The sequence below is a fragment of the Sinocyclocheilus grahami genome, unplaced genomic scaffold (assembly GCF_001515645.1).
Source record: "Sinocyclocheilus grahami isolate Dianchi unplaced genomic scaffold, SAMN03320097.WGS_v1.1 scaffold186.1, whole genome shotgun sequence".
NCBI classification, from domain to species: Eukaryota; Metazoa; Chordata; class Actinopteri; order Cypriniformes; family Cyprinidae; genus Sinocyclocheilus; species Sinocyclocheilus grahami.
This window is the reverse complement of record NW_015505365.1, coordinates 1173383-1189870: the sequence shown is the minus strand read 5'-3', so window position 1 is coordinate 1189870 and position 16488 is coordinate 1173383. Positions and strand designations below refer to the sequence as shown.

The 16488-nt window shown below is 35.5% G+C and overlaps 1 protein-coding gene across 1 annotated transcript; it reads right to left on the bottom strand.

Moving 5' to 3' along the window:
* Positions 1 to 1902: 1902 nt before the first annotated feature.
* Positions 1903 to 15909, bottom strand: shoc1 (shortage in chiasmata 1). Its single transcript, XM_016284676.1, has 27 exons — positions 15461 to 15909; positions 14987 to 15107; positions 14722 to 14812; positions 13779 to 13960; positions 13349 to 13508; positions 13035 to 13137; positions 12779 to 12923; positions 12295 to 12390; positions 12065 to 12194; positions 10706 to 10800; positions 10258 to 10524; positions 10109 to 10138; positions 7773 to 8318; positions 7402 to 7569; positions 7098 to 7268; positions 6883 to 6978; positions 6155 to 6330; positions 5795 to 5858; positions 5634 to 5703; positions 5362 to 5537; positions 4902 to 5013; positions 3888 to 3996; positions 3682 to 3809; positions 3324 to 3411; positions 3013 to 3144; positions 2167 to 2316; positions 1903 to 2079 (listed from the first exon to the last, which is right to left on the bottom strand). Exons 1-27 carry the CDS (start codon positions 15536 to 15538, stop codon positions 1903 to 1905), a joined length of 3861 nt encoding a protein of 1286 aa, XP_016140162.1. The 5' UTR covers positions 15539 to 15909.
* Between the last annotated feature and the right edge of the window lie 579 nt (positions 15910 to 16488).

The following is a 16488-nucleotide window of genomic DNA, read 5'->3' as shown; positions in this document are numbered from 1 at the left end:
CAATGGGATTTCTATGCACTGTTACATAAATAAATAAATACAAAATCAGTATTTTTCAAAGTGGTAAGTAAAATATTTCTTATTGTGTATTAATTATAATAATATTGTTAATTATTGTGGTATGCTTTAAAAAAATACTACTTTAGTCTACTTCATTCTTTTTCACTAAATTTCATGTTCAATTCAATGTGTGACTTGCCTTTTCTTATTAAATAATTAATGTAAAATGAGTGAACATTAACATCAATTCTGAGCAAAATTTAACAACTAATGTTTTTCTTTGTGGAGCTAAATTAATTTATTTACAACATATTATTCTCAAATGCCTAAGCTAATTCACATTTGCAAGAAAGTTTATACATTTACAAACAGCAATTCATAAACTCATGCAAATATATAAACTTTTTGTGAAAAAAACTATTTCAATTTAATAAAAATGTTCTATAGAAGTTTCTTTATAATCATGACAAATGTTTGATTTGACAGCTTTTTTAATTTTCTTTCGTAATTAAATTCCATTAACTGTCTTTAGTACAAATAATACTGCAAATACACCTAATTAGCTCATGCATTTGTAAATCATATTTTCTCAAATTAACTGAGAGACTATTTTTAAATGTTGTTTAAAATGTAATGCTTGTGTTCCACAGAAGAAAGGAAGTCATGCATGTTAGAAATGTGTGTGTGTATCTGTACCACTGTGCACATCTTCTCCTCCTCGCCTCTTCCTCTCCTCTCCTGTCTTGTGCTGAATTTCGTTTAAAGAGAAAGTTCATAGAAATACTTTGAAAAAAGACAGTACAGAGAAAGTCAATGGGATTTCTATGCACTGTTACATAAATAAATAAATACAAAAGCAGTATTTTTCAAAGTGGTAAGTAAAATATTTCTTATTGTGTATTAATTATAATAATATTGTTAATTATTGTGGTATGCTTTAAAAAAAATACTACTTTAGTCTTTCTACTTCATTCTTTTTCACTAAATTTCATGTTCAATTCAATGTGTGACTTGCCTTTTTTTATTAAATAGTTAATGTAAAATGAGTGAACATTAACATCAATTCTGAGCAAAATTTTTTATATATATATATGTTCAAATGTAATTTATTCCTGTGATACAAAACTTAATTTTCAGCATCCTTACTCCCTACAGAAATCTTTTTAATATGCTGATTTGTGGCTCAATTATTATTGGTACTCAATTATTAATAATGGTTCTTATTAAAATTCTTATTAAGCAGTGTTGTATTTTTCTCTCAGGATTCTTTGAATAAAAATTTCAAAAGAACAGCATTTGTTTGAAATACAAATCTTTTATGACATTATAAATATCTTTTAATTTAATATACTCTTGCTGAATAAAAGTATTTTAAAAGTCTACTTGAACATATTACTTGAATGGTATCAGGATTCACACAACAATAAAAGTTATTGTTTATAATTCAATTTAATAAAAATGTTCTATAGAAGTTTCTTTATAATCATGACAAATGTTTGATTTGACAGCTTTTTAAATTTTCTTTCGTAATTAAATTCAATTAACTGTCTTTAGTACAAATAATACTGCAAATACACCTAATTAGCTCATGCATTTGTAAATCATATTTTCTCAAATTAACTGAGAGACTATTTTTAAATGTTGTTTAAAATGTAATGTTTGTGTTCCACAGAAGAAAGGAAGTCATGCATGTTAGAAATGTGTGTGTGTATCTGTACCACTGTGCACATCTTCTCCTCCTCGCCTCTTCCTCTCCTCTCCTGTCTTGCTGGGCAGATGATTCTCAGGTGAGCTCTATATATTATTATTACCAAAGCTATTTTATTTTCACATTTAGTGCTTGGCGAGTGTTCATTTTGGATCCTGTTTGAGAGGTTCAAACAATTTGTCTTCTTTAAAACACTAATACTGACAAATCAGCTCTGTAAACTGGCTAGGCGGCGTCTTACCCTCCAGCTGTATCTGTAGTTTAACAGGATCCTGTTCCCAAAAGGGAGAGTGAGTTCGGCTGTTTATGTTTGAGAAGGGTGTAGTCTCACTCTTTTTGACATTGGACTCAGCTGTGATGTCACTAAAGAGCTGCGGAAAAACAAAGAGAGTGTGAAAATGTCAACAAGCTTTATTAACCAACAGTGTACCCTGTGATAGTTCGATCTTGAATACTACCTTAATGACTTTGTGAGGGATCTGTGGGAACATTTCCTGCAGCTCAGAGAAAGAAGCTCCCAGCAGCCACTGCAGTGATGGAGCTCTTCTCAACATCAGTTGAGCAGCCAGAGGATTAATGCAGGGAAACTGCAGAAGGCAATGCTCCGCCTAAAACAAACACACATTAATGCATAGTTGAATTGAACACAGAAAAATATTCAACTTTTAGCTCCATCTACTGAAGAAAATCTGGTGAGGTAGACAGTTGTTTACATTTTTCCATTTAACACACACATATTAACTACAGAAAATAGTTTTTTCTGGTGTTACTAGCAACTGCTTGAACGGTTGTACCTACTTAAAATAAGAGAATTTTCTACAGATTTCAAACTTTTTTCTTACAGTTTGAGTGACTGAAAAAAATTTTGATTTGACAAAGAAGAAAAATCTCAAATTAAAAAAAATACAAAATAATAAACACTGGAGCTTGTGTGTTTTTGTGTGACTTATTCAGACTGAAGAATGACTATGAAATCATATCATAATATCTGTCACGGTTGACAAATTAGAGACACTGCAGTTCTTTACTTTAAATATTTTTTTTAATCTTAGGTATATTTTAACTTAAAATAATTATATATATATATATATATATACACAATATATACATATACACACACACACACATATATATATATTAGTGCTGGGCAACAATACTTTTTTTTAATTGCATGATTAATCGCATTGTTATGCACAAAATTCAATAATGAATTCAAAAGTAGTGTATTGCGCACTTTTATCTTAAAAGTACTGCTATATGAACAAAAGTACAATAACATTTGGTTGCAAACACTTATCATTTACCTCTGTGGGCTGCACACTGAGCCAGTCTCTATCCAACCAGCTCAGTCCATCTCTCTCTGAGTTCATCAGCGTATGTAAGGAGATCTTATAGATGTAGCTGGCTATCTCTTCTTCCTCGCACACCAGTAACACCTAAAACACATACATATGCCATGATCTAAAAATTTACACAGACTTTGAATGCTAAATACTTTTTAATAGAGCGTACAACAGAGGAAATATTACATCTGGCCTTTGCATAACCTTTAAAAACACTGACATTTGTTTTGAGGTCTGTTATCGTTAATTGAAATAAATGATTAAGAAAATACCTTGACATCAAACTTCTCAGACTTATTTCCAAACAACACAGATGCAGAGTAGATATGAAGCAGATTGATATAAATGTTACTGGAAATCCTTAAAAGTGGGGAAAAACAGGAAATAAAACAAATTTATGAGATTTTATGGGATTATGGGATAATACAAGACGTCTTCAATTTACAAATGGTTGCCAAAAGCAAACATGCTATGAAATACACTGCGATAAAGTGCTAGAGCAAAATAGGACAATTTTTGGAATCAGCACCCCAAAATTACTAAGAAACAAGTATTGGATTTCACCCAGCAAATATAATGCAGGGTGATTGTTAACATGATCAGACAGATGTAAATGTATTTCAAACTGACAGTGCCCTGTGGTTCTCAGTGCAGTGCAGAATGACCCAGCAGCGGCTGAACTGCAGAGAGAGGACTGTGAGTCTCATGACGACACGCTCAGACGCCAATCCAATCCTCATGTCCAACTCACTCAGCTCCTGAACACAGACACACAGGATTTACACGTTCAGGGTCACTTTGTGAATGGTAGAGCAAGTGTGTATATAGAGCGTCACCTGGATGAGGATGGCGGTGTTCTCGTCCACAGTGATGACATCATAATGGGTTCCACCCAGCTGCAGTGCAGATGAAGAGTGTTTCCTCTCCAGCAAAACCATATTGTACCTGCCAACAACAGTTTTTGTACATCAGCATAGACTCTTAACAATAAATGAAACCTTTAACATCCGTGGAATCTTTCCATTCCACAACAGGTTTTATATAGTGAAAAATAGGATTCTTTTGATGGTTAAAATGTTCTTCACGCTAAGAAAAAAAGCTATCATTTAAAAACTGTTAATTGAAAAGTGAACCAAAAATGGATCTTCTATGGCATCACTGCAAAAACCCCTTTGGGACCTTTATTTTTTAAAGTATATACATAGTTTTGATGTTAATGCTGCAGGAATGGGTCCTAAAACAATGAAACTATTTTGTTTCCTTGTTTTAGGCCACTTCCAGTTCCACTGTTCCAAAGTCAATTGGGTATCCGAATGGGTTTTTGGTTAAATGCCTGAAATAAGGTCTGTGGTTAACAGCCCAACATATTTTCACAATTTATTTAGTGACATAAAATACATCAGTAATACCCTACTCGAGATTTTTTAAAAATGTGGTTGCTAAAAAGTGGCTATATGGGACTACAGAGGTTTTAAGTGCACATTAAACGAGGGAAACTCACCATCTTTCTAGTCCACTATTACAGCCTCATTGCGCTTATACTGTAAGTGTTGTTGCAAACTATTCTCAATCAAATGTTTCCATTTGTAGATTTTAAATCAAGACTAAAAGAGCTGTCAAAGCTTAGTGGTGGTAAACCATGCAATTGTGGTATAGTTTTATTATAGTTTAACTCATATTTATATATATATATAGAGAGAGAGAGAGAGAGAATATACAAAATATATATATTTCTACTATTGCAAAAGCTCCACATCTCAATGTGTCAGACTTCACACGCTAACCACCTAATTTTGTCTACTTTTTAAAACAATGACGAAGTAGTTGGCAGAAACTATTGAGTAACTCACATTGTCTCCAGTGTGCGTTGCATCTTTAAGCATCTCAGTAAACCATCAGTGACAAGCAACACAAATGGAATGGTGTCCAGATATGATGCAGAAATAGATTCTTCTGAGAAATCTGCAAATGAATGATTCAAATAACCAAACACAAAAATGCAATATATTCCAACACTGAAAAGTAAACAGGATTCTCATTGAACTAATCATCCTTATTTTGATATTTTATCAGTCAAAATACATACTTGCAAATGTTTAACATTGTGTTTGAATGCTGTTAAAACATATGAACTATATATCTTGCATGCTAATTTTTTGTTCCCACAGCCATAACAAGCAACAGGACATTTGACCAAACACTTGGATTCTATTTCTGCAGCGTCAAGTTGAGAACTAAACCTGAAACCTGCTCCACATAACTGTGCATTAAACATCAATATCATGTGAGCATTAGGTTTGTTGGACTGACTGGATTCAGGCACTGCAGTGGAGAAGGAGATAAAGTTGACGTTTCTCTCTGAACACACACTGCCGAAGGGTGAGTGACCCACAGGTTGAAGCTCAAACACCATGCTGAAACTCTGCCACGGGAAGTCAGGACCAACATGCTGACTGCACACAACAAGACACCTACTGCAGGAGAGTCTGAGGAGAGAGGAGACAGACAATAGATAATACATTAAATCAGACCATATACACAGACTTCCTGTATTAGAAATTTAAAAAAGAAGATCTATACACCTGTCCATCACTTCTCTGCTCACAACTTTACTCTTTCCTTCATTGGGGATGACTTCAGACACAGAGTTTCCTAAACACACGCACACACAGAATTAGACAGGACAATCACCACATAGTACCGGTCTTATAAAATCTGTAGGGGTCTTGAAAAGTTAATTCACCTCGTGCCTGGTTGAGAGCTACAAGCAACTCTGTGTTTACACGGTTCACTGTCAAAACTAGAACCTGCTCACATTCAACAACAATAATTAAACACTCACATTCTGCACATTTGTTTGAGAAGTACGCTTAGTCAAGTAAATTTGATTTCTATAGTGCTTTTTACAATACATATTTTTCAGCTTTTCAGAATCATGATGTTAATATTTATAATATCATGCCTTATAGTCAATAACATTTTACATTGAGATTTGCTATATAGTATATATTGGTTCATGTGAGTAAGTACTGTATATATGCAAATAAAGTTCAACTTTACATAATGCTGTGTTATAATTTAGTTTAAACTCTGTAAATCTCACTTTAATGTTGTGGTTAGAATGGGAATTCATCCATGTGTTGATTTGCTCCTGGAGCTCCAGAAGTTTAGGATTGGTTTCTCGTCTCTTCTGACTCAGATAATGCAGCACCTCAAACTTCCTCAACAGCTCATCCAGACAGCTCAGAGCACAGGAATCCTTCACATTAGCCAGGTAATCTAAACAAAGGAAGATTTTACAGGCGTGTGAGCTACACTATAAGGATTAAAACACAAACGAGATCTGTTTATGCCAGACAGCAATGTCACAGAATTTGGCATAATTTAGATTAATAAAGCAAAAGGTAGGGTAGAAAGTACTTTTCCAATAATAATAATAGTAATATTACTATTATTAAAAAGTTTGAAGGAATTTTACAATTTTTCTTCCCCGTTTTAATTCAAACATTAAATATCTGTTGTGCAGTACTTTGTTTGCCAGTTCATTTTATGACATTTTAAAAGATTAAATTGATAGTTTTATGCCTTCATTTCATTACCACTGTTTTTGATCATGATTTTGTACTGAATCATAAATCCAGAAAAATTATAACAGACAACGCAGAAAAAACAACATTTCATAGGGCCCTATTGGGCAAAGAAATTCAAAACAGTTTCATGAACTCAATTGATTAGACATGCTTTTTGATTATTAAAAAAAATAAAAATGTTCCTCTCAGCAATATTAGACCATTTTCTATGAGACATGAGTGTTTTTTCTCAGATATTTACCAGTGGCTGTGCTGAGGTCCCATGTGAGAAGAACATGTTCCTTCAGCGTGACCAGAATATGCAGAAGTGTCATTTCATTAAGCCCACTGTCCCCATCTGCCACAAAAATAACACAAAACGTTTCTCTGCAAAAACCATCATGTGATGATCTTTGGCTATTTCACATTGTTCTGTGCATTGTAAGTTATAATGTGTGAGAAAGTGTCTTCTCTGACTCTGTTCTGTCCGAAGCATTCTCTCTTGCTGCTTTAAGAGGAATCTTGTGAGTTCAGAAGACAGAGTACCAAAGTCTCTGTTGTTCAAAGCAGAGATGCCCAGCTCCTGCATTTTACTCAGAGAGGGCAGAGCCAACGCCTGCAGCTCCCTATATGCATCTCTTTGACACTCTACAGGAATAAATACAGAAATATGGCGATTCATTACTCAAACCAAACAAATAAATGATTATGGATGAACAAAAAACATGTATTTTGTGCTTACAATCATTTTTATGCAATATTCAAGATCTGAAGGCAATACCTGTGGCGTGGACGTATACAGTCTTGCTGATGGTCTCTTGTTTCTCTTCATGGGGAAAGCTCATCTCAGCGGCAATGACACTGCTTTGTGTTTCTGAGATGTGATTCGCTGTTTTTATTCTGTTCTCTAGCAAGGCTTTTCCTGTAGAATTCTGACTCGCATTTACCTCTGAAAGAAATTCAACTATTAGACGGAATAAGATACTTATGTCAGGAAGGTCCTCCAAACATTCTGTTGTTCCTTACAAAATCCCGATGGACAAAATCGAGTTCCTACCTACATTCTTTTTTGCTCAAAAGTCATTTCACTTGGATATATGTTACAATAAGGAAGAAAAGTTGCAATAAACACTATTAATTCTCTTACTCTACCTGCAGATGTTGGACTGCTCCGCTGAGGTTTTTGCATTGGACATTTTTTCTGCAACTTTGTTCTTAATGTCAGAAAAGACGACAAAGGGTTCAGGTCTTCATGAGACAGAACTGCAGAATTATTTCTCTTTCTGCCTCTCAAACAGTTTGATAATGGAGATGATTTAGAGATCATATATTCTCTTCTCTGTTCTGACTGCTTAGGAAGTGTTTGTAAATTGGATATCACTTCAATATATTTAACACTGGGCTTCAGTGGAGAAGACTTAGACATCTCAATCACTTTAGAGAGGACGGGCTGCTGTTCTGAAGGACTTATGGAAGAATTCCCAGAGCACCTTTCTGCTGGACTAGACTTGTGTTGTTTTATCTCTGCAGCTTTACGGTCTCCTCTGGTTGTTGTCATTGTAGAACTGTCTTGTTGGTGAGACTCCATTATAAAGAACTTCACAGTCGTACCTCTATCCACCTGTATAGGTACAGCTGACTGCAGTGGTTTACTCTGGGAAAGGTGAACTGCAGTGGGACGACCTGAAGGTGGCAGTGCTGAGAAACCAAAATAAAATTTTATATATATGGCTCTTTTTCCCCCCACAAAGATTAAAGGAATAGTCCATATTTGGTACAAGTTGTGCTTAATACACAGCACTTATATTGAAACTTATATTGTATTATTTGAGCTGAAAAGTTGTTGTTTTCTTTTTCTCTATATATACAGATTTACACAAAAAAAGGTTAGCAAGTGATTTACTCACACTAAAATCAAGTTAACACTAGAGCCTGACCGATATGGGTTTTTTTGGGGCCGATACCGATATTAGGGCGTAAAAAAAAAGGCCGATATCGATATATCGGCCGATATTCTTTGTGTATATTGTAGTACAGTACCAGTCAAAAGTTTGGGCACTTTCCCATTCGTGTGTCCACACATTTGACTGGTACTATATATAGAATACAGTATATACATAAACAGAATATATAAACACATTTTTTGCAATGATCACTCAAATGTGGTGATCAAACACTTATCATGACGTGACAGAGATACGTAATGGACGCAGGGCATTTAACAATAAACTTTATTATCCAAAATGAGTCTGACATCAGTGCACTGAACAGTAAAGTGTAAGTTTATTCAACTTTAATTCAATTCAATTCCATTCAACTTTATTCCGTTAAAGTTTATTTCACTTCGAAACATTCATTCACGGATTTGCGCTACCGTCTTCACACACAGACGAAACTTACTAGAGAAGTGTGAAGTGTGACATAATGTACCTCTGTAAATAAATACAATATAAATTCACGTCTTGCGCACTTTAATGCCCTTTGAATGTAACGTGTAGATGAGAGTGTTGTGTTGAATGTAACACCCCACTTCGCAGGGCACTTACGGTCGAATAAGACAACGCTTGAATGCTGCTGCCTGAACAAGTCCTTACTGAAGTGAAAGTGTTGACTGGTGTCACTATCTCGCGAACGCTCCGGCGGATCTCCAACAAAATCGGGGGATCGGATCCCTTCAGCTCGAGGAGCCCTCTTGAACGCCACCCTCCGTGCGTCGGTAGCCCCCCGGGATCGCTTGATCGGTCGCCGGACCGCGAATTTAACCACCCGTAACTCCCGAACTCCGGGGGCTATAGACGCGGGGGTGGTCTCATTCGAAAGCGGGCCTCTAGACGTACACTCGATTCGTGTTCGAGAGGGTTCCTCGAGCTGAAGGGATCCCCCGAATTTGGTGCGGATTCGCAGCGCCGTTACGGAGATATGGCCATTCAAAGTTTCAATGGTTTTCCATAGACTTAAACTTCAAAAGCGTTTCATCCAGGTCGCCAGTAGCAAACAATGGAGTGCTCTCTGCTGGACAAACTAAGTAATTACACCATTTCAAGCATTTTTATCTGCGTTATATGTTCTGTAAAAAAAAAATTAATATCGGCGGCACATTCGCCGATACGATATATCGGCAACAGGCACATATCGGCCGATAATATCGGAAAAACGATATATCGGTCAGGGTCTAGTTAACACAGCAATGCTTTTGGAACAATGCTTTTGTTTGTTTGGATTTTTTTTAATGTTTTTGACAGAAGTCTTTTATGCTCATCAAAATTCAGTTTTGCCATCAGAGAAGTAACCTTACTTGAATGATATTCCTCTATGGTTAACAGTTAACACAACAGCATTTCTAGACTTTCCATTTTCCAATTTTGTTTGTTCAAACTTCAAGTATGAGCAATAACAGTGTCTGCCTTATTTAGCAAACAATCATGACTGGAAAATATATATTTAGGTTGTATCTGAATGAAATGATGAGAGAAACTTAAAAAGCTCACCTGCATTTGAAGCACACTTACTCAGCAACTCTGTAAAAACACAACATTAGCATACAGAACTTAAGAGTAGTATTTAATTCTAACAAAATCTTAAAACCATAAATAAAATATAAAAAAAATAAAAAGAGTATTATTGCATTCTGTCTTACCATCTATTTTCACAATAGACAGTGGTGAGAATGTTTCATCCACATGTGGCTTTCTCACAGCTCTCTTACAGTCTTCTGTGGACATTTTCTCAGTATAGATGGAGAGATTTCTGAAGACGTTTTCAGGAAGCATCACTGTACTGCCAGTGAGGTGAAACTGGCCAATATTGTCTTTGGGTTCTGCATCCTGTTCCATCTCCACCTTCAGGAATGTGAGAAGCTCTAGGAGTGACTGAATGTGGACCGATGGCTTAGCTACCTGTGGTTCTATAAAAAAACACAACAGAGACACAAATTAATTTTTAAGGGCTCTAAAAATGAATAGCCATTAATACTTGACTAAAGAACAAAATAGCCAAGATAGGAATATTTGTGTGAATGTTTTTAGTAAATAAACACACTTCTATGGATGCACACTAAGTTTCTCACATTATTTTCTACACATTACCAGCAAGTAAAAATCGAGCCACACAATGGGGATGTTTCTCTGCCATCCAAACAGCTTTTTCCATATTTTCACAATCACTGTCTGTCATGAAATGCCTAGGAAAAGTACATTACATATTATTTACTTTATCATATATTTTATTATTATGAGCAACGTTTTCATTGATCCTTAAGTCAACGTGAAAATAAAATTGTTGAGCCTATTTACTTTATAGACCTTAATCAGGTTAGACACTATATTGAATTTAACATGGATGAAAGCGAGGTTGTGAGGAATAGATTTACAGTTTTTACAATGGCACATGCTGTATCTGTATCAAGGAAGAAAATTGGTTGTAAATGCCATTTCATGTTGACTCAAAGAATGAAAACAAATGTACAAGTGACAACAAGCCTGTACTAGATGTCTTAAAGGGGTGGTTGACTGGGTTTTCTCTAGGCTTGATTGTGTTTATGGGGGGGGCAGTCTAACATGTGTTAATGCTTCTTAAAAAAAAAGAAAAAAAAATTTCACCACTCTGTCCCTTCTCCTATAAACGCGCTGATCATTTCCTGCTTTTAGGAAGCCCCTCCCTCAGAAATATGCAATGGGCTCAGATTGGTTAGCTGGTCCAGTGTGCTGTGATTGGCTGAACCGCCTCTAGTGCGAGTCTAAACGTCCCGCCCCTCACCTCAGTGGCATGTGCTCCGGTATTGTAAACAATGGCGTCGTTTATATTGCTTATCAATTGGAGCCCGATTGAGAAGCAGAGAATATTAGTGAAGAAGATCGCGCAGAACCTGTGCAAGCACGGCTCTTAATGGTATGTTTTTGTTTGTTGTTGTCTCATACTTTTATATACGCTGTTATTTGTAAATGCTACTGCTTATGTTAGCTTTTAATATACGGTTAAGGACCGCTGCTTTAGAACATTGATTTTGAAACTTGTGAATCCATTAGAATCGTTAGAAGACAGAATTGCGATTCATATATAAATTGATTTTTACGTGCACCCCTAGTTTTCTCTTCCTCTTCTCTAAAGCAGCACAACATGGCCTCGCCCCCTTTGCTGCCTTTTCCCGAGGGCGGGGTTTATCTGGGGTTGTGACGTCACAAACCACAGAAGTAACACGTTGTAGTCCCTACGAGCCATTTTTGTAGGCATTAAACTGCCATAATTTTAAAAGACATTAAAAGAGATATCTGTTTGCATGGACTTTTCAGCGTTGTAACTTTGCAGATATTGTTTATGCTCAAACAGCAACATTACACACTAACGTTAAAAAAGTGAAATCGCAATCAACCACCCATTCCACCATTTTGAATGCACCAAATATTTACAGCCTTCTCTCCCTGTTATAACAAAAACAACAAACTCACTGCTTATAAACTGGTGACAGAATCTCAGCTGACAGTCTGCTGGACATACACAGGTCTGGTAGACACAGCGTATGACCAGATGGTGAAAGAAGCAGGTCTAATTCCATCTCAGCATAAGACCTCGAAGCAACTGGAATGAAAGGTTTTGAAGTCAATGGAGATTAGAAAAGTAATCTACAGCAGGGACCACTATTTGATTGTGATTAAATATGAAAAACAATTTCCCATACCTGGAGATTGTGGCTCCTTGAAGGTGATGTTAGCAAAGCAGCTTTCAGGCATTTCCAGGACCTCCAACTCAGCTGTGTGTTTATCAGCAGTGGTGACTATTATAATTGAAATATAATTATTATTGACTTTTATACAAACTATAATGGCACCAAAAAGTCACACTGTCTGATTGTAACTGCATTAGATAACAATATAAATAAACAATATAATATAATAAACAATATAAAAAAAAATGGCATTTGCACTTTTGAGCTATTTATTGGTGTTTGTGCATCAATTGCTTCATTATTTAAAACCTAACAAATGTATTAATTTTTTCATTCAAATGGTTAGCTTATACTTGTTCTTTCTTTTTTAAAATAAACACCTTTGCTTTGTTTGTTTTTTTAATCGAATGCAAATAACATTCAGACATTTTTAAGTTTCCAAATACTCTTTGGGGGCATTGCATATTTTTTGCTACGTATATATGTCAAGTTTTACCTTCTTTGAGAAGATCTTTTAAAGGGAAACATTCTTCTATTGGTTCACGGGTGACATTTAGAAAATCTTGCACTTGTGCAAAGGAATAATTGGGCTCTTGTCTTGGAAAGCAGTTCATATGAACTTCAACAGGCAACATCAGAGACTGTTAAGAAATCATAGCTGGTATTTAAAATATACAAAACGTTTTCATTACCAGCAAATAGCACAACCAAGAGAGACATTTACTTTAACATGATTTAGTTTTGAAGATTACCTCTTCATTCAGCACTGCTTCTTTTTTGAACTCTTCTGTAGCATTTAAAGTAAACGTGGCACCTGTTACCTTGTCTAAAACTGCATCATATGGAGCACAGTGTCTAGAAGGAGGAAATACGGATGAGTTGAAAATATAATTTCAGTGCATCAGATGACAGACAGTACACAGGACAATCTGACATAGGCATGGTTTCTATCTTCCTCTGAGCCAGGTTACATCTATTTGTTCAATTCTCAGTCAACTTTCACATGAGTGAATGATTCTGAAGATTTTTTTATGCCTAATCCCTAATGTTATGCTCTATGTTGTACCTAAAAATAACCTCTTCTAAGAGATTTACTGATGAATTGAGAACTGGATCCGAGACAATCATGATGTTCAGCCTCTGAAGCATCCTTTGAAAAGGAGGTAGGTGGCTTTTGAACTGCTGCAGATGGTCACTGAATATCACCTCCTCTGGCAGAGAAAGATCTAAGATTTAGGAGACAAGGAAAGGACGGATTAACATCTAGATTTTCCATTATGAGCGCATCATAAGGTAAAATTCATACTTCTGTGGTCCAAGAACATATAAAGAACTCTTTGAAATCCCTTTGAAAGCAAGCTGTATGATTTGAGGTATTTTTAGCACACATCTACCCCTTTTTAGTACAATATCACAGCCAGAAATCTAGTGATACAGTATAATAAATACAGAAATTACACAAAAAATATAATAATACTGAATACTCCAGTTCTCACCATCACAGCATGTATCTGGTGAACATGGACTAAAACTCTCTTCCCAAGGTGGTCTGGTGGTACTGCTCTCAACTCCATCTAGGAGCCAGAGGGCTTCTGTGGTAGAAATACTGCACTGAGAGGCAGGGTTAGAGCTGGGAACCACTTCCTCTTGACCTCTTCCTATCTGCAACGCATTAAACCTAAACACAACACAGTCCAATATGAAGAACCTACATTTAAAGGAACAGTTCACAAAAAAAATTTAGATTTTCTGAAAATGTACTTACCCCCAAGAAGTCCAAGATATAGATGAGTTTGTTTCTCCATCAGAACAGATTTGGAGAAATTTAGCAGTAAATCACTTACTCACCAATGGCAGGTTCCAAACAGCTCATAAAAACTTCAACCCATTGCTTCCGAGCTAAAATACGAGTCGTCTATCCATAACAAAACTTTCTCCAGTGAAAAATTCATCTCATCTCGGAATCAGGAGAGGAATATGCACAGATCAAGAACTGTTTACAAGTGAAAAGAGTTCTAAACAGATATGTTGGTGGATTCTGATGGGAGACCACAACATTGTATGGACTTTTTCACTAAAGGAAGCGTTTTTATGGATTATGATGGACTGGAGTGGTGTGGATTACTTGTGAATTATCGTGATGTTTTTATCAGCTGTTTGGACTCTCATTCTGACGGCACCCATTCACTGCAGAGGATCCAGCAAGTCATGTAATGCTAAATTTTTCAGAATCTTTTCATGATGAAGAAACAAACTCATCTACATCTTGGATGGCCTGAGGGTGGATACATTTTCACCAAATTTTCAAGTTTGTAAGGACTTTTCATTTAAACACAACTGAGAGAAATGTAATCTTCAGGAGGGGTTTAATCTGCGGACACAAATACAAAATGAACGGAGATCGATCGTAACAAAGGACATTACAGAAACGGTTCAAACCTCTCCAAACAGTCACTGAAACGTGTGCTGGCCTTCAAATCATCCATTGCAGACCCAGTCACTTCTAGAGTACAAACTGATGTTTTGTTCTCTGTCAAAAATGACACAAGTCAACGTTGTTATGATATCTTTGAATATCACAAAAAGTCTCCAGGGCTTAGTTAGCAACACAGATATCTACAGGACCTTATTTTAAAACCAAAGCTGCTCGTCAATACAATGAAAGCAACTTATATTCAATTAAACACAAACATGGCACACTTACTCCATGGTACTCTATAAGCGTTGTCCTGCAGGTGTCCATTGTGTGGGTAGATGTTACTGACCAGCTGGAACGGAACTGGAAGTTCTAACAAGCCAATCATCATTCTGTGTCTGACTGAGGCCTGAAAAAGATGACATCCCAATATTTAAAATTGTGTGAGCTTCAAGTATTTATTTGATATTTTTATATCGGATTGTACCCTTATTCTAGTTTTTATACTACTAACACACTGCCATTTTTTCCCCTTTTTTCTGTTTTATTTAGTATGCATGCATAATTGTATAATGTTCAATATTTGCATTTGTATGAAAGTGCATGTATAATGTTAATGTCGTTTTATATTTAAAAACACTTCTCAATAATGTTGTAAAAGCTAAAATATTGTTCAGAATACATTAATGGAAATCAGTGTGGGAACCACTTATCTATATAATCTATAATGTTCTCTGTTATAGATGAGTGGCGGGAACTCACCTCAGAGATGTAATCAATACCTTTATACCCGACAGTCAAGAAACTGGCACTTTGTTGGGTCTGACCACAGGAATTCATGTTGAAATCACATCAAAGGAGCTTAAAAAAGAAACTAAAAATCTAAGAATTTACAAGATATCAACTACATCTTGTTGTGGAATAATCTTCACGCGATAGGAGTGCAGTTTCACATTTTTCTCCCTCAGTTAAACGGAATTGTGTACAATTTGACAATGGTCTGGTTTTGATGTGGCCGGTCAATTCGATACTTAAGCGATCGCGCTGAATATATCGTGAAATATCGGTTCTGTTAAAATGACGAGCGATAGAGTAATTAAAAATCATTTACAGTTAATACAAGACAACAGAGTTAAACCGGTCAGTTTTGCAGTTAAAACTGGACATTACTAACAAATCTGAAGTAAAACTGTCTGAGGGGAGACGACACACACGCGCGCTCTCTCAGTGATTGACAGGCTGAAGCTACGCGACGACCACGCCCACCTCATTAATTCATCAAATAATGAAAATAAATTGATTCATCATTTGAGCTGCTATTTTATTGATTTATTTTTATTTATTATTTGAGCATTTAATTTTGCTAAGAAAAAACTTTCCATTATGAAATTCATCCCAGTTTCCACTAAAATACCAGGTCTATATTTACCATAGTAAAACCGCCACCTCTAGCCAGGGTTATTGCGGTAGACTAAAAGTGAAACCATAACCAAATTTGTTACTTAAAAAAAATTTTAAAAAAAAAACGTAAACTGAAATTTTTTTTTTATATATATATATATTAAAATACTTATTTTACTTCAGCAGCTAGTATTGGCAACATTTCACATTTTTATTTCCCACTGAAATAAAAATGAATCAAACCTGTATACATACAAATAAATAAATAAATAAAATAACCTAATAAAAATGACCAAAAAAAACAAACAAACTTTAGCCAAAATTAATTTAACAAAAAAGTAAATCTAAAAATTAGATTCTAAATATTAATAAAACTAGAAAGTATCTTA

What these genes read in the sequence shown, in the direction of transcription:
- shoc1 (XM_016284676.1), bottom strand. Translation starts at nt 15,538, where the DNA reads ATGAATTCCTGTGGTCAGACCCAACAAAGTGCCAGTTTCTTGACTGTC. An exon ending in AATGCTTCGGACAGAACAGA is followed by an intron (nt 6,979 to 7,097) that starts GTCAGAGAAGAC and finishes TTTTTGTGGCAG; the next exon opens with ATGGGGACAGTGGGCTTAAT. An exon ending in ATTCTAACCACAACATTAAA is followed by an intron (nt 5,859 to 6,154) that starts GTGAGATTTACA and finishes GAATGTGAGCAG; the next exon opens with GTTCTAGTTTTGACAGTGAA.